The sequence below is a fragment of the Pteropus alecto genome, unplaced genomic scaffold (assembly GCF_000325575.1).
Source record: "Pteropus alecto unplaced genomic scaffold, ASM32557v1 scaffold220, whole genome shotgun sequence".
Lineage (NCBI taxonomy): Eukaryota > Metazoa > Chordata > Mammalia > Chiroptera > Pteropodidae > Pteropus > Pteropus alecto.
In genome coordinates, this window is record NW_006430043.1 from 117,989 (window position 1) to 137,161 (window position 19,173).

At 39.0% G+C, this 19,173-nt stretch overlaps 1 protein-coding gene across 1 annotated transcript; it reads right to left on the reverse strand.

Annotated features, from left to right (window-relative positions):
• Positions 1-851: 851 nt before the first annotated feature.
• NEUROD4 (neuronal differentiation 4) lies at positions 852-7,981 on the reverse strand. The gene is made up of 2 exons (XM_006904479.1): positions 7,691-7,981; positions 852-1,856 (listed from the first exon to the last, which is right to left on the reverse strand). The coding sequence occupies exon 2, from the start codon at positions 1,845-1,847 to the stop codon at positions 852-854; it is 996 nt and encodes a 331-aa protein (XP_006904541.1). The 5' UTR covers positions 1,848-1,856; positions 7,691-7,981.
• Between the last annotated feature and the right edge of the window lie 11,192 nt (positions 7,982-19,173).

The following is a 19,173-nucleotide window of genomic DNA, read 5'->3' on the forward strand; positions in this document are numbered from 1 at the left end:
TCTAGATATAGAGGCCAAGAAACGGTCTAGATGACTTCTCTCAGTCTCACTGGTCATAGGAGTCTGAGGTTTCAGTGACTTGCTCGTCCCCACCTCTAGTACTAAGAAAAGTGCTTGTGAAATGTTATCAAGAATCAACTTGGTATGAGATCTCTATTATGGTTCTCAAATTACTAAGGAAGATATGTTCAGCTTTCTGCCCAACAAGAAGTAGAGTTAATCTCTTAAAGAACATGCTTTGTTATTCAAAGTGACAGTCAACTTAGAATTTTAGCCTCTGGAGGCTATTTTTAGATAGATGCAAAGAAGTCCTATCATTAAGTCCCCCAGACGTGCACCTGGTGCTCCTTTGGCAGCTCCATCGGATCATTCCACACATAGTGTCCATTTCCTAATTATTCTTCAATCCTTTCAGTTTTAAGAAGTTTATAGGACTTGTCACCAAAGTTATGGAATTTCAGAACTGTGAAGAACTTCAGAAATCATCTAGACTTAGAACAATTGCCTGATTTTACCAGTAAGTAAACAGAGGCCAGAAATGGAAAATTACTTGGCATAGATCATTCAGTAAGTTTTTGGCACCACTCGAGTACGACCCAGGGCTTCTGTTCTATTTCCACATGATTGTAAACAATCAAATGATTTCACTTGAGAGCACTAAACAAAGGAATCAATACAATATAGAGAAGATGATGAGAAAAGTGTGACATGTAGGAGGGCCTACATAGACTGGGACTCTTATGTTTGATATACATCTATAGGGTTCCTTTAAGGTCATTGGATTTCAGCTCAGTCATTTAAATTATGGGAAGCATCTCCACATCATCCTCTGAAATGCTGGTATTACTGCCCTAATCGGTGAAGATTGTATTGAGTTGAGCCCCAATGCTATGGTGGGAGTAGGAATCATAGGACATATCTATGGGAACATCATAGCGAGGGGTACCAGCCTGAAAAGGAGTTGAATGCACATGCCCTGAACTTAGACTTGCGGAAGGGTAATGTGGCATGAGGTTGTAGGATTTATCCAGGTCAGGAGAGCCATCTTGCTTCAAGGAGAAGTTCCCACTGACGCTCAGGGGTGGAGTAAGAGGGCCCTCATAAGGCGGTGTGCTGCAGTCAGGTGGATGACTCCCAAAAGATGGTTCTCCCAAACTCTTGAATACTGAGGGTTTGAGATTAATAAGATGTGTTTCCATATGGCCATAAGGAGGGCTGGGGAGCCCAGGAGACTGATAGTTGAAGTTGTGGACAGAGATGGCAGAGTCACGAATAGGAGGTTTCTCCTCATGCTTCTCCAAGAGGACAGACTGAGGGCCCAGTTGGAGGCATCCGGCCACCAGGTTGCTTGTGGGCTGAGAAAGCCCTTTACAGAGCATCTCCACAAAGCCCTTCCCTTCCGGTGTCTGGCCAGTTTCCAGGACCTCAGACAAAGCCCAAATGTAGTTCCTGGCCAATCTAAGGGTCTCTATCTTGGAGAGCTTTTGGGTCTTAGAGTAACACGGCATGACTCTCCTCAGGTTGTCCAGGGCATCATTCAGGCCGTGCATCCGAGTCCGTTCTCTAGCATTTGCCTTGACTCGTCGAGCCCTAAATCTCTCAAGGCGAGCTTTTGTCATCTTCTTTTTCTTGGGACCCCTTCTCCTAGGCTTCTCCCCATCCACTTCCTCCTCTTCTTCTTCCTCAATGCTATCATGCTCTTCAGCTAAGCTGCCAAGCATCCCATAGGCAGCTGGTCTTCTCTCCTCCTCCTTCATCTCATTCTGAGAGCCCAGACCTTTGTCCATCCACGACGGTGTGTTGACCAACTCTGTCATCTCCTTGGGTTTCACATAAGTTTTTGCCATTTCCAGATTCTGGAAAGGGAAACAGCAATGTTTAGCACCTGTGAATATCCAATTTGATTTAAAACTAAACTTTTTTTTGATATCTTAGAAAGCACAGCATTTGTATTGAGATTTGATTTATAATTATCTACTCCAAGTCCTCCATTCTAAATAACTAATCAAAGACTCAGATATATGCCTCGGATTCTCATTTGGCTACGACATATTATAAGAAAATCAACTATAGAAAAAGGAAATTTACTTGATGATTCATTGCAATGTCAATGCCTAATTCTTTTTATTCTCAGATTCTTTACTTCATGGATACTTTACTCAAAAATATCCAGTCAAAACTTATTTGTCTAAATAGAGAAACTTTTGTAAGTAAAAAAGGATGCTAAAGTAATTATAATTATACAATATGTGTACAATTGCAAAATTTTAAAAAGATATCAAAAAATAAAATAAGTAAAATGTTGTATATTTACACCATAAAATAAATGAAAAACTACAGTGAGATTATTCAGAATACTTTGTATGTGTCCTACAAAGGACTGCTCAGCCTCTATTTAGAGACATATCACATACATTTAACCTATAACATCCCACATTTTTCACCGACTCTGCCAACTGTTGGTTTCAAGCGTCTCCTAGGAAAGAGCCACTACTGGTTGATACACCACATGACCATGAAATCATTCTCTCACCATCATCAGAAGAGCACTTTGTTTTTCAGCAAGCATTTGTGGTCTATCTAATGTTAGTGATGTTAGAGGTGTTAGTGACATGGTGTCAAAAAAGGATTAGGAAAAGAGAGGAGGGTTACCACTGATCATCTTTCAAGTTCGCCCACATGTTAAAGTGAGAACACTTTTCATTGCACGTGCATCTCACACCATCAGAATATGACAGCAGTTAGAATTACAAATCAGAGGTCTACCAAACCTATTTAAGATTAGTTTAGTGCAACCATTATAATGCTTCATTAAAAATAAAAAATCTGGAACAAATACTAAACTCAACATAGTGACTGCAAACACTAAGCGAAGACTATTTTAGACAAACAAGGAAATAGCCTAATTTACTTAACAGGGTCTGTTTAATCAGAATTTTTTATGAAAAAAATTATAATTTGAAAACCAGAAGATACTGATGTTTTAGTAAATATTTTTCATTTATTTCTGAAAGAGGCTGAATTGTTTTGAGATTTGTTGAGTGATTTTTAGGTATATAATTTACCAAATAAAAGTATCTGATAAGCTCCATTAGGGCATCCCAGTTTACTAGCTAGTCTTTGAAATGCTAAGCACTCCATCGCCTTCATATATCAGAAAGGGGAGAGCAAGGTAAATGTTTTTTAATCCTTGGAGCTAGAGCCTCAAATCAATGAACACAAGGATTAGTACATAGCTTTCAAAAATATAAATATATTATTTGATTTGTTTCTGGTAATCTGAGCTTGTTTTCCTTGTAACCTCGTTTACCTCCTATAAATAATTAATGTTACTGCTTTGCAAAAACAGCCTAGGTTTCATGTTAATCAGCACGGAAATCATGTCATCTTGACTTACTCACTTAATAAGGCTTCCTGGGTAAGCAGTTTTATTGAAAATGCACGTTGGAACCTATTGGTCAACTGGCTGCCGAGGCCAAGTCAGAAAATCCCACTCTTAATATGGATGATGGAGCTTGTGTGCTGAGCTGCACTTCTAACTCAGGCAGATATCCAGAGGGAGGGTGAAGGACCTAATTAACTTTCTTTTAAAGTAACACAGACCTTTCAGAGGCAGGTGCACTCTGAGACCAAAGAGGATGGAGTGGGCTTGGGAAACCTAATGTTCACACACGTAATTATAATTATGTTTGAGTAGTCCTATAGCAAACCTTTGAGGGAAATAGGGATTGTTATGTTCATTTTATAGTTAAGGCCACTGTGGGTCAGGTAGATTCACTGATGGAAATGCAAAGACATAGAGCTTGTAGAGCAGGATGTAAAGCCAGTTCTGATTCTAAATTCTAGGTTGTTTTTTTTTTTTTCCTCTCTTTCTTCTTCCATCACAGATATAGGAAGAAAGAAAGGCACTTTGACTTCAGGAGGTGTGGATTAGCAGAGCTAAGTCACCAGGAAGTGGTCATCATCCAAAGGGAGCTGGTTTAGATGGTCTCTGTAGTGTCTTTTAACTCTCATATTCCAGGATTTCTTCCTCTTCCAAATTTTTTTCTTGTTGCTTTTACCCATTTATCCTCCCTCCTTCTCTTACTCTGTTCCCTTTTTCTCTTTCTTCTCTCTCATCTCCTCTTCATCATCATTATCACTGGGACATACTTAAGAGGGAGGGAGAGAAGGAAGATGCAAGAGAGGAAAAGAGAGTCTTCTAAATTGCCCCTGAAACTGGACCCCATCCTAACCTCTGAGTTGACCTTTTTTAAAAAAAAAAAACTTCACCTCCCTACCTCTGGACTCTAGCCAAGCTCTGTCAAGTTTCACCCCATCAAGAAGTAGGATCAGGAGTTATTGATCTCAAACACATAAGCTCTCTGATCTTCCATTTCCTCTTTGATAAAATAAGGATAAGATATATACATGGTCCTTGCAAAACAAATGAAAATATGAGAAAGGATTTTTGTAAACTTCAAGTGCTATCAAACATCCATATATTTATCTTGTGTTTATTCTTGAATTTTCTTATATAATCCATTTACACATGTTTGCATATTCAAAAATTTTTTTAAATGTAAAAATTTAAAAAAATTTTTTTTAATGTAAAAATTTTTAAAATTTTTTTTAAATTTTTTACTCACAGGTGAAGAGTAAAAGTAGATTGTATTAATTACTGTGCCTCTTATGATCTGGATGGAACCTCTTCTGGTTGGCTCAAAAGATCATCTGACAACTTCCCAAGAGCCCACCCTTTTTCCCAATGTATCTAGACAGCACAGACTCTAGAGTCAGATGGCTTGAGTTCAAATTTCAGCTGGATTACTTACTAAATGTGTGACATTAGACGAGTTTCATAATCTTTTTGTGCCTCAGTCTCTTCCTCTTCAACGTAGGAATAACAGTTCTACCTCATAGGAGTATTGTGAGCATAAAATGAACTAACACAGTTAAAGACTTTCAATAGCACTGGACATCATAAATACCATGTGTTAGATATATTTTTTCCTAAAGTTCACCATGAATTTTTCTGGCCACATGGACAGAAATGGGTAAAATTACAATCTGTGCTTAGTATTGATTTTATGCCAATAAAAGTCTGTTTCATCTCAACTCCCACTTCAGAAAATTCCCTGAAAAACTCACTCCCCAATCTCCTAATGAAATTAAATATCAAAGCTCCTATTATGTTGCAAGGGGTGAGGAAACAGAACTCTATCAGCTGCCTCTACTGGATTAATTAAAACTCTTCCGCCATATTCAAGACGGAAGTTAGCCTCTTTCATTCTGTTTTGTAATTGTGCAACAGCATTTGGCTGGACACTCCTACTTGGTTACATGACTCTTCAGGTTCATGAAGTTTCCGGTGGAATACAGACAACCATTGGCACTTGGACATTTTTCCTTTTGTCTTTGATTAAACAATATGGGGGATATAACTTTCTTACCAAAATCAAGTTCCAGAGCTCTGAAAAGAAAAATGAAGTGTTTCTTAAATAGAAGTAAAAGCCAGGACTCTTCAAGGACAAAGAAAAAAACTTTTCTTCGACCTTTTTCGCCTAAATATCTTCAGTGCATCAAAAGATTAACAGGGCATGAGGGGGAGACAAACATCCAGTTTTATATTTAAGAGTTGAAAATGTGTGTGGAGCAGTTCTGAGTTTTGGTCAAGGAAACCAGATTGGTTTTCTCCAGAACAGGTACCTGATTCTACCATCACTTTTAGCCTGTTAATGAACCAGCTCAGAGTTGTATTAAAAGAAACATGAAACTGAAACGCTCTTCTATCATTCACTTATTAAATGAGAATAGAAATTTTATTTTAATTCTTTTACCCTTAGGGCAAAATGGAAATAATATTTTTGTCTGTCATATCTCATCTAGAAGCTTTTATGAAAATACAAGCACGAGTTCTTTATAAAGTTATTGTGCAAATGTAAGAGTTGGCAATTGTTTTATAGAAATAGTATGAAGAAACCTACAGCACTCTTTCACGAAGTATTGTGATATATCATTTTTAGGTTTCTCCATTCCTGGAAAATAAATTAGCTTTCAAAATATATGTGAAGCAGATTCCAGTATGACAAAAATCAATGAATTCTGGCTTCGGAGGCAGAATACGGACCCCTAACACACACCCAAAACACATTCTGATCATATAAAGCCCATTTTATTCTTTATTCTTAGAATTTGGATTTCTTTTTGCATTTACACAATATAACAGAATTTTCCTCTTTCTTTAGAATCATTTCTCGAAATTTCAAGTTCCGCCAATTACCTCAAATTTGAAATTTTCTCCCACTTTTTTTTCATTTTTTTAACCTGTTCTAGCAAAATATTTGCTTAGGCAATGATTGTAACTACCAATATTTTCATTACTATGGCTGAGGTGATTGGGCATTACTATCATGTGGAGCTGTCCTGGAATTTGCCCTACAGTTTTACTAATTTTTGATTGTTGTTTCAATTGATAAATAAGTAGGTAGGAAGCACTTGCATGTGTATTTGTGGTGAGTACACAGTGTCCTTCCTCTTAAAAGCTGATTGTACTCTCTTTACCACCTGATACTATGACTAAATCCTAAGTACAACCAGAAGAGGAATATTTGCCCAGTTTCTAGGGAATCTAAAGACCAGACAGACTAAACACCTTGCTCAGAGTTGCAGAATCTTTGCACTGAAAGGACAGAATGCAGACCAGAATGCTCACAAGTTGCATTGCCTGGAAATAGCCTGTAGACTGTTCTGTGCTCTTTCTATACAGGCTTTTATACTTTATCACTTTCCTTCTTGATTAATACCTACACACACACACACACACACACACACACACACGCACACACACACACACACACACATCTTATCCAGCATAGTCATGTTATTCTTCAGTTTTCATAGCTTTAGACCCTAATGGTGAACTTTGCAAACAAGTTACTCAATCCTTCAGTTTTCCTTCCTTCTTCTTCGGCATTTCATTCTGGTCCCTGTGTCCAAAAGTGAGGGAGGCAATTTACATTTATTATAATTTTTCTGAATACATTTTTTTTTGTTGTCAGAGGAATGATGTCTAAGAGGAAGAGGCAAAAATATACATGGACAACCTTTCTCTTCTGATTTTCGATATGAAAGAGTTGAAGAAAAGGAAAATTTCCCCACTCCATTCCAACTATTTAAGGATTTTTTAGCAAACCAAATGGGGAGGAATGGTGAGAATCACCCCATGGCTTTTCAGCATCTCCTCTCATTCCCTTTTCATTCCCCTTCTTCCCCCTCCACTTCTTGCATAGCCCTAAATGTTATGAGCAGAAGGGTAGATTGAGCCAATTCTTCCAATCTACTTGCTGAGTCACCTAGAAAAAGCGGTTAAACTTTTTGGAAATTTTTTTCTACATTAATAAAATGGAGGAGTGGGTTTGACAGGAGTGGGGAGGGTGAATAACTAACTTGTAATCTCTACTCTATAAAAATGAGAGTATCAGTTTCACTTTGAGTGACAGGCACTATGGGAATTAGTAAAATTATTAAAATTTTAATGTCTGTTTCTAAGTATTCTGACACTCTTCTTCTCTATTTAAGTTTCCTAAATTCTACTCCCTCCTCACTTAGTCCATAAGAGACTTACCTCACCCCAACTGCTCCTCTAGGTCTGTGGGAACTTCCCACAGAAACTTCAGTAGTCCCGGTACCACCTCATGCGCTGGCTCACCTCTGTCAGTGGCAGTCCCTGGTGTGAACTCTGTGAACCTGTGTCCTGGAGGAGGCTGAGAGAAGCCAAGTCTATCTGATCATCCAGATCATAGGAGAAAGAGGTGCTTTTAGCGATCCATGTTAATTAAACCTGGCCAGTGCCTCTTAGGAATGCCAGCGGGTCTGGTTTCTCTAACTGCTACTTATTCTACTCCTTCCTTGGAGTTCTGCCTGCTCCCCCAGGACGACTTCGGGCTGATCCCCAGTTGCAGCTGGTTTAATCGGTCTTCAGTATCTCCTTTCCCTGGTTAGTTCCCGGAGTGGAGCTTTCAGGACCACAGCCTCTGGGCAGCTCCTGCGCTCTGGCCGGAGCCACTGAGTTGCTGCAGTTTTGATTGCTTTCCCAGCTGACCAGGGAGGGGTGATGCTGCCCTCAGTCTAACTCCTCCCCTTCCCCAGCCGAAAGACACACCTACTTCAAAGGGCTCCTCTGACTAGGTCCAGCTCAGCCATTCTTTTATTTGTTTGTTCGTTTGTTTGTTTAAGAGGGGATAGAGATTGGTAGAAGGGGAATATGAGAGGTTAGCTGCTGAAGTTAAGAGGTAAAGAAAAAGAGGACTGGAAGTCTTTGTGGTTAAAAGATAAGAAATGGGAATGTAACAATGTGGACAGAATGGGAAAAGGAAATTGGAAATAGACTTGGAGAAACAGCTAAGAAGGACAAATAAAAATGCTGGCCCACATTTGAAGAATCAAAATTTGAGAAGGATGCATGCCCAGGATACAGAAACACTGAGTGTTCTGTTACACATGTGGATTGGTGTCTTTGGGTATAAAACCAGAATTCTAAAAGTAGAAGGAAGTAACTTCCTCTCCCTTCTTTTCATCCTGTCAAATTATTCCCATTTAAAATCTTTTGATTTTAATTAGTGAATATAGACAAAGTCGTATCTATAGTTGTTGTACTGTTCTTTCAACTTTTCTGTTTGTTTGAAATTTATAAAAAGAAAAAGTAAGTGAATGAAATCTTTCATTTTAAGGACACTTAGCTCCTCGAATTACAAACCGGGATCTACTATTGTTTTTCAGAAATATATAGTTAAGCATTCAGGTAGAAAAAGTCAACCTGAGTGGTAATGAATTTGAAATGAAAGAAGGGTCACATAATTCCGAAAATGCCTGTGGTATTATGAAATAAGATTAACTTACTAAAAGAGAAAAAGGGGAAGTACATCTGGAAAGACTTAAGGAAAATACACAGATATGCTTTATGACAGAGAACTGTGGACCAGGCTACCACAGCGAAAGTGTGGAGTCTTCACTTTACAGATCGTCAAACACTGCCTTATGTAAAACTTGGCCAAGATCAAATAAATAATTGTGAGTTTATTTTTAAATGTAAAGAATTTTGTTATCTTCTAGTGATTCCAAGGAAGAAAGGAAAGTATAATTGGGTTAAGCAATTGACTGAATGATCTCTAGTAATTCAACTTCACTTCCAACATCAGTTTTCACATCTGTAAAATGATCTAATCACTTGAGTTTTTGCCATAGTAGTAAGATAAAATTCTGGATCCAAACTCAATCTCTGTTTGAAATTGACTTGAAGGAAATTCTTCTAGGTTTTTTGGAAATCACTTGTTCTACCAATGTAACGGGCACGTGTATCTAATAGAAATAAAGAATTATAAATATGCCTTGTGGGCAAGGAAAGGTACAGAAGGTTAAAACAACAACAAAAAAAATAGCCTTACTGTCAATAAAGTGAAAAGTTATTTTTTTTTTTTAATTCTGATGTAGGTATCATGACTCGTCCTTCACAGAAAACCAGAAAATAAAAATTAATACTTTTTTTCATAGAAAAGTGTTCATCTTCAGCAAATCTTTAAGCTCTCATTAATTTGTGTGTCCCTATCCAGGAAATACCTGCTCAACAACATAAACTTTATTTTCAGAGTAAGTAACACATACTAGGAATGGTGGATTTCTGAAAACCAAATTAAAATCCACTCTTCAGCCAGAGGAAGTTTACCTATGGAATAATTGGTGTTGAGGATAGAGCTGCAATGAGCACATACAGAATGGATTGATCCCCTGCTCTGTGTCTTCAAAGCCACCTCCATGGATTTTTGAGAGTTGATGACACTGGAGTCCTTGGTATCCTGCCTGCGAAATGTTCACAGGGAGAGGAGGAGAAGTGGATTAGCAGAAAGGTGAACATATTGGGACAAAGATGAGGGTGGGGACAGAACATTCTGTGGGGCTCCTTGCTTTCTCTGACAGATGTAAGGGACTGGACACAATAGGATTAGCTCTCAAAACACGTGCAGTTGTGTGTATGTGTGTGTGTCTGTGCATGCAGCCTTAGGAGGGAATTGAGAAGGACAATGAATTTTATTTAAGAACTGCCTTTTGCAGAGGGAGGAATGAAATCTATTTCATCAGAGTCACCCTCTTCACAACTCCTCGATGCTTATACAGTTGGCTATTTAACTCTGAGCAGAAAGGAGCAGGAGGGTTGTGTGCAGTCACCAAAGAAAAGGGGGAGGGACTGAATGCAGGTCATTTGCATTCATTCTCCTCCCTCCATAGTTCTTGGGCCAGAGGGCCAATCCCCAGTCCTTCCTTCTTTCTCTGCTGCTTTTTGTAAAGCTCAGAGCTAACCTGTTAGAACCATCTGCTGGGTGAGGAAAATGTAACCAGTGCTCAGTTGCCGACCCACAGCCCAGGAGTCATTGAAGCAGAGAGAAGGGAGGCAACAGGCAGATTTATGGGCAGCAATCTGTTCCCCCCCAACCCTCAGGCCCCTCTGCCAGGAGACAGCTTGATAATCCATCAACCCCACTAATGAATTAATTAGTATTCCCAGTAATCTCGACCCCCAAAGGAGATCGGCCTGTGGGCCCCTAAGGGGACTAGAAACTGCCTTCTTGGACCAGACACTGAAGACCCGCGACCAATGTCAGACATTAGGCCCCAGGGTGCTAAGCTGCAAGCCACAGACCCTGTTGTTAACGATCCCCAGATGTCCCTCCTTTCCACCTTCCCTCGGGAGAGAGCTAGCTTTTGCTGAATTAAAACCAATACCACCAACAAATGGAGTGCAGAGCCATCAATTAGGGACTATGGAGAGAGGACAGTGAAATCCCAGAAAGTGAGGATTCGGACTGCCCATATTCAGGATAAACTTGAGCAAATCCTAAAGCTGCTCTTCAAGGGTTAGTTAGTACAGGTTGGGGTGGAGTAGGGATGGAGGCAGAAGGTGAGGGATGCACTGTCCTTGACCTCTAGAAGATAACTGCTCCAGTAGGGAAATGATATAGGGTCAAAATCAATTGTGAAACAAGTTGAAACAAAGTGATTTGTGAGGTGAATCTCTCCTGAATAAAGATGGGTAAAATAGAGGTGTCAGTTGAGTTTCTGAACACTCTGGAGACTGGCACTTGGGCAATTTAATAACCCTCCCTTACGAATGCAAAATCCTTTAATTCTTTTATAAAACTTTGAGATGCAGTAGTGTGAAGAAAACTTAGGAATAAGAAAACCTGAGTTCTAAATCTTAGTATGCTTCTGACTGTTGGCCATGATGAGTGATCTAGGCTGTCTCAGGTCATCAGTCAATGATTAGGTTGAATTATGATCTCTTAGGTCCCTTCTGATTCTAACAGTCAGTGATGATGACATAATTAAAGGTTACAATCCCCCTTAGAGACTGAATAACACCAGCCCACTCAAAAGTATGCAGTCTTCGAGTCCCCAGGTTTGATAAGGTAACAAACCAGGTTAGTGACAAAAGTGGTTCTAGAAATCGGGTAATAGTAGACTTGGGTGTTCTCTCCACCCAGATTCCTGGTTTTTTGGGGGGAAGGACACTTGACTCAACCTTCTTCCACTCCACTTATTCAAGGCCTATGCATTTGAGCATTCACAATACATACAGAGTGACTCATTTCTGCTGCAAAAAAACCCTGCCTGCTTTTGTTTAAAATCTGTTGGGAAACTTCTGCACCTTTGAAAGCTCTGTACCATCTGCCTCCAGCATCCTGCTCTGCACTTGGTATCCCCAATTCCTAAGAGCAAAGTCCTCTAGGATTCACTCTGGGATTCAATTGAATCCTAACATCGCCATTTATCAACCGTGCAACTTCAGATAAATTATTTATCTCTCAGAGTCTTAGTCTCTTCATCTGCAAATTGAAGGTAATAATGCTTATCCAATAAACTTACTGTGAGGAATATATTAAATTTGCTCTGACGAGTATATGTCTCATTAAATTTGAGATAATGTATGTAAAGTACCTAGTATAGAGTCTGGCACTTAGCAAATTGTTGTTACTATTGGTATTTTGCCTTAAATATTTAAATCTGATTTTTTCATCCCTTAGAAACCAAGAAAAAACTAATATCAGGATGCTCTTATAGAGGTCCTGTCTCTGTGCCTCAATACGAGTATTCTTTTTTTGTAATAATGGCCACACTATATTTATTTCACCAACAAATGTGTTTGATGCACATATACAGCCCTAGGCACTGCCAGATTCGGAGATTCTGAGCTGAATGAGATTCCTAACCAACTTTCAGTACAGTGGCAAAGACAGAAAACCAAATTACATAAATATATAATTCAAAAACTCCACTTCTCCATGTCTTTCCAACATAGTTACATGTATGCTCAAGAAACCACATATAAAGCAGAAGTGTTCACTGTGACATTGTTTTTAATAGTGAAAAAGTACATTCTATTAATACATTAAGTAATCAATATCTAAACAATAAAATGCTATTTAATTTGCAGTGAGTTGGTCTATATATACTAACAGGAAATGTACTTTATGTATTAACATGCTGTGGGGAGAAACATAAAACAATTTGTAGAAATATAGGTTCAATATGATATACTTAATTTTAAAAATGTATACATTAAATAATAGACATATTGTTCACATGCACACACACAAACTGATAACTGTGACTCTTTTTCTCAGGATACTTCAGTACTGAGATTAAATAAATTGAGATTGGGTAGTTATTAAAGGAGATTTTTTTTTTCTTTTTGTACAAGAGAAATTGGTTTCTTTTATATATGAATAATGTATTCCTATATGTTATGAAGGTAAATTGATATTAAATATAATTAAAATATGGTATTTTAAAAATCTCATTCCCTACTCACAGCCAAACTTATTTTCAAAAAGGATCTGATAGCTCCCTAACCTGAACACTGGGGTATATGATGATATAACTCTTTCATGAAAAGTTCACTGTACCGGCTCTTATTGACTCTGCCATCATACCCTCAGCCCCAGGAGCATTTGCCAGGTCTCAAGAGCAAACCTGAAGTTGAAGTCTCTTAAAAAGCTTCAATTATGTGATCCGTAGGCCCTGAGAAATATCTGATGGAGGCCAGTGGGGATTTCCTAAGATTCCACCCTTAATTTATACCACTGGAAGAAAATTAGGATAAAGAGATAAATAAAACCAAGTCTTCAGGGAGAATTAAGCAGAGCACTGTCCTTGACACTCTCAGATCACAGCTAAAGCTCGAGTCCTCCAAGTGGACACTGCACCATTGCAGAGGCAGTCCCCTTGCATCCACGGTAGCATTCAGTGGTCTGCTCTGTTAGGCCAGTTCTCCAATCATGTCACCTCTCCCAAACATTTATCAATTGAGTGAGGTGGAAGCCAATGAGAAGAAACTAATTACTAGCTGTAATAATTATAGCTAATCCTGATAGAACACTTACCATAGGTTAGATGTTGTTTTAAGTGCTTTGCACATATTTATTTTCTCATCACAACAGCCTTATGAGGTAGGTGTTTATTATTATTATTATCTCTGCTTTACAGATAAATTGGTCAAACACATAGAGGTTAAATCACTTGCCCAAGGCCACACAGGAAGTGATGGTGTACCAAATGATAGTGCTGGAATTTGGATACAAATAGTCTAAGTCCACCATGCAACATTCCTAAGGCAGGTAACCGAAAGTTAACTATACATCCAGAATCTATTCCCTGGATGCTCCAGGAAGGATACTGAAAGTAAAATGACTAAGAGTGGCCTTTCTGGTATTTTGGCATAAAGCAGCTGGCAGCATGGCATTCTCATCTGGTTCCCCATTGTCCAGAATATGTTCAAAAGGATTGTATTTTGCTCTTAATATACTCATCTTAATATACTCAATTTCAGGAGAGGCTTTTATCTACAACTGATAATATGAGAAGATGGTAGCATCTCGGTCTCTAGAAGCTACTGCAATAAGAGAGATCCTCTCCAGTCACCTGGCCTACCCTGAGCCCCACTCTACTCCAGATCTCATGCTCTGAGATGGTACTTTATGAATTCAGAACAGAGAGAAGAGCTCTTCTTCTGAAAAGAAAACAAAACCTTTTAGGATTTGAGTCAATCAGAGTGTTGGAATACCATGTGTGAGCTCACTAAAGAAGCAAGACCTATACTGTTCACTAGCTTGAGACTCATCTTCCAGGTGGGGTTTTCCCTTTCTCCCACTCATTTTAAGGGAACAAAAATACCAAAAGAATACAAGAAACATTCACCTAGTCTAGTTCCTAAACTCTGGCTTTCTGCTTCTACCATAAATGATTTTTCAACCGCGACGGAACTTTTCAGACATTTCTCCCTTCTTCTTGCTCTCCCATAGTCTCAGCTAGAACTTCTTTCATTTTTAGACTGTTTAATTCTTGATATGAGCTAGGAAGGCAAAGAATCAAGTGACACAGGGAATACAAAACTGCCCTGGCCCTTTCTGTTCCAAGGTGAGTGTTTTACGATACCAGAATTATAGTGTGGGGAACGGATGAGATAGAGGAGGAAACTCACAACGGCAAAGTCTATACCACATGGTTGTTGCATCAGTAGTCTGCATATATCATCTCCTTTAGAAACACAGCCAGCATTTTCTGCAGTTTATATTGAATTGGGAATTTTATCTACATTACTTCATTTCATTGCCACAACAACTCTTTGGGATGGGTACTATTATTATCACTTTTTTTAACAGATGAGGAAAATGAGGTCCATTAATTTATACATTTAATAAATATTCAACTGTTTTCTATGCGCAATAGGCACTGGAGATATACCAGCGAGCAAAATAGAGAATACAGTAACTTGGTCAAGATCACACAGCTAGGAAACGAATGCTGTACTTTGAAAGCCTGCTTATTGTTAAGTCTCTTTTATTTATTTGAGTTATTATTCTATTCTTTTAATCCATCAGCACTGGGAAGATAGATTTGAATGAAAATGAAACAAATTAATATTCACCTCCTCCAAGAAGTCACATTGGTTAGATAAAAGGAAGTAATTGTCTTAAGTAGATACCATAAAAAGGAATTCTCTGTGGCAAGCTAAATAGTGTCCACATCCCAACCCTTCCCCCAAACACAAGAGCGTCCACACACACACATTCATACAGAGGCAAAACACACCTATAGGTACATGACAATTTACTTATATCCGGGGTGACTATAAGTCCTGATTTGCTTAATACAGTCACTGTTTGCACCTGTTATAGATCAATTAATGCCTACTAATTATTTTTAGAGCCCCTCTCACTCCTAAAAATACCCCAGCTCTAATGTACATTGTGTGGTCACCTTACTCAAACTTTGTTGAAGTTCCAAACTTGCCAATTCCTGGACTGTAGGACCTTACTTCTTCCTTGTTCATGTTAGTTTACTCCACCATTAAAGAGGAAAAGGCTACCATGCCTCCCCCAGGCAGAAAAGGGTCCTGATGAAGGCAGTTGGATGGGTGTGGAGATATCGTAGGATGGGGGCTTTATAAATAAAAGATGATGAAAATGAGAATTGGAAAAGGTAAAATGAGAGAGAAGAGGTTAAAAAGCAGAGATAAACATAAAACCTCTCTCTACCTCATCCTGTGACCCCGTGAAAAAATATCCCCAGGCTCAGCCTCTTGATTTCAGCCCCCCTCCTTCCACCTTCACCTCGCCCCCCAATCTAGGAATTAGAAGCCCAAATCCACATTTAAGGGTGGGAGCTGTTTATTCCCCCAGGCTTGAGGGGATTTAATGTCTTTAAAGGCTAAATTAAGACTCTGAATATTTTCTGTGGGTACCAGCTGAGGCCAGGTTAAAACCACTGAACTATCCTCTAGGAACCTTCCATAATAATTTGTGGGGAAAGTTGCCACCTATTGTTAAGGGTTCTGGTGGAGTCTTTTCCTAGATATTGCTTGCTTGCTTTTCTTTTTCTTTTTTCTTTCTTTCTTTCTTTCTTTCTTTCTTTCTTTTTTTTTTTTGGCCCCCAGACAGTTATTTACTTGTGGCATTGAAAATTTATTCTTGCCTAGACTTGAGAATAATTAAAATGGTTATTTGAGTTCCCTGATATTGGGATATTATGACTCTCTGACCCTCCCTGTCCGTATCATTCTCCTTACTCTCTAACTGTTCCAGAAAAATGCCAGCTCCCCAAGATGTGGCTTCCTTTTCCTTTTTCTCTCCCTTACTGCCTCTGCTCTCTGTTCTTCAGGCTCTAAAGGGGTCTCCATCTCACCCACTCAGCCCCCTCCCTACTGTGTGCCCTCTTCTCCTCCTATCTTTTCCCTTCTTTAGTGCACATGTTCCTCAATTTGATTTACTTCTGTACATTGTGTAGCTTTGCAACGGTTGGTCCTTAGAGAGCCCTCAAAGGGAGCACTCCATCTGTCAGCCTTTCACCATCCTCTTTCTGGCCTCCAGCCATCGCCCCTCCCCTTCCCCTTCCCTGGGTAATTTCTAAGGAAGCTATGAAAGATTTAGGCAAACTTCCCTGGCCCCTCTTCTTCCTACCTCAGCCCTCCCTTGAGGGTTTTCTTATCCTTGCTATCCCCACCCTCACCCAACTTGATTCCTGCTACCCCCTCGAGAAAAGCCTTTGAAGTCGCAGAAGTCAGTGAGAGTCCAGGGAAGTCACTTTGTGCCTTATCCCTACTGGGATGCTTGATGCTATATAATTAAGATTTACTGATCTAACATTATATTGGGTTATCGATAAATTCAGGATTAGGAACACCAACGGTAGGGAGCCATGGTGCAGAAAATCCCAAACTGCAGATTATCCAAAATTACATCCCATTCAACAAATATCTATTTGTTCAAATCCTATGAGGTACTAGAGACACAAATATAATAACATAGGAAATACTCCAGAGATTCCAGAGATTCACAATCTAATGGAAGCTATTCACATATATGAATGACTCTTATCAGGAAAACGATGATGAGTGCAAAATATGCCCCAGGACTTGAGAGATGGTGTCTCATTTCTCAGAGAATGGTTCCAATAGGAGGTAGAATTTGAACTATGACTTGAGACAAACATGGCTTTCCAGTCTATTCGTATTAACTCAGCACCAAGTTGGAACTGGGCATTTACATGCATTTTTCTATAAAGCTCCACAGTAATCTATTTTATATACTGTGTGTAAGAACTCGAAGGGGTTTATTTGTTTAAGGTGAAATCCCTAGGGTGTTCTGTTTTTGTTTGTTTGTTTGTTCGTTTGTTTGTGAGCGTGAAGGAAAATCAGCAGATTTGTTCATTTTATCATTTCTGACTAGGATTGATAATTCAATGACATGTTTTCTGGGAGATGTGTTGGACAATAGTGCTAGCTTTTAAGATTCTGATGATTTGGAGCCATAGAGAATAGCAAGCCCATACTTCCAGAGAGCTCTAAATATCTGCCTTATTTTTGCCTCCCTTGGGCAGAACATCAAATTATTTTCTACATGGAAAAAAAAAAAAGAAAAGAAAAGGTAAAATACCCATAGGGAGAGTGACTTGAATGAGATTACCCAATTAGACGACTCGACTTTCGTGACTGGAGCTTATCTAGAAATGATCTAAAATATCCACTTTAGTCTTAAGAAGTGACTGCAATCCTTTGATTACATAATTTCACCTCAAATGGTCTATCTAAAGGAAACAATACCAGATTCATTCCTGTGTTATTTATATAAGTTAAGATAGGAAATAATTGAAATGGGCTCAGTAAAATAATTAATGAAATTTAAGAGAGTTCCTGAGATAAAACTCTGTAGCTCTTACTGGTATTTGCAACAGGTTTCTAAGACATAGAAAAATGGCATAAAGTAAATAAAAAGAATAAAATACATAAAATTTTGTATGTAATGTGATCTCAAATGCCTACAACGTACGCTAAGAACCGAAGCCTTTCTACACCCATAACGCTTCCTATCCACGTTAACCTGGCTTCTCTACTCAGGAGGCTATTGCCCAGGAGGAAAAATGTTTATTTCATGAATTTTGCTAAAAACAAAACATTTAAACGTACATTGAATAATAGGATCAAATGACTAATTATCATTCAAGACTTTAAAATTCTCACCTCATACTTCTTGCCTTACTTTCTTTCCTAACCCTAAACTATCGTATCAATATTTTTATCCATTTCTCTTCACTCACAGTCAAAGATACTTCTCAAACTATACCTCCACTTTATAAATATCCCAACCCCTCCCTCTATTAAAAAAAAGAAAAGAAAAAGAAAAAGAAAAACTCTTACAGCTCTGACAAGATACTGATCTCCCATGCCATGGAAAGCAAGAAACTAAGCTTTGTCTTATAAACAGGTTATTTGGGTAGAATTTTTGAGGAACCCAGAATTTTCAAATATTCAAAGAAAAAAGGCAGGAAAGAAATACAACTGACTTTCAACAATGGTTATCACTTAATATGCTACATTTGATTTTTATTTTCTTTATTTTTTATGGTAAAAAATAAAGTATGTTTTACCAGTTTAAATAAGTTAGTAGTCAGAGTGGGGAAAAAAATGGCATAGATCTCTGTTCATCCCTCTAGCGATCAAATCAAAGTTGTGATAGAAACAAGGAGCGAACAGCAAGGAAAATCTCCTGGGAGCTAGATGAACAAGTCATACAACTAGAGAGAAATCTAAGAAATCACCTTGCAGTGGCAGAAGGTAAGACAGGACAAGGACATGAGGCTGCCAGGTATGGAGCGGCTGAGTGGGACAGAGGCTGTGGCAGCTGCAGATGCCTCTTAAAGGAGCCATGTCTGTGAGTGAACTTTTGTGGTGACGGACCTGCTCATTCTGAGCACCAGTGCTGGTTAGGCTGGGTGCAGGGGCCACCAGGGACTTACAGGGAGATGCTGAGTTGTTGGAGTGAGGACCAAGGCGAGACTTGCTCTGTACAGAGTGCAGGCAATATCTATCTATCTGTTGAGCCCTCCCCTCTCCCAGTGCATAGCCTCCGTACTGTCATAGCAGAAAGGGCATCAAACTGGATAACAGAGGTCACTCCACCCAGAGGATTCCCTGAAATCCTGCCTCCCTCAACTCGCGTCCCCACCCAAGCCACATCCGTGAGTCAGGTGCTTCTTGCTGAGCAGCGCTTAGACTCACACTGGTAGCAGGTGGCCTCGGTTTCTGGTGTGGCCTTTTGAGGAAACTGTATGTACAGCATCTGTGGATTGCTTGCTGAATCTTAA

What these genes read in the sequence shown, in the direction of transcription:
- NEUROD4 (XM_006904479.1), bottom strand. Translation starts at nt 1,847, where the DNA reads ATGGCAAAAACTTATGTGAAACCCAAGGAGATGACAGAGTTGGTCAAC.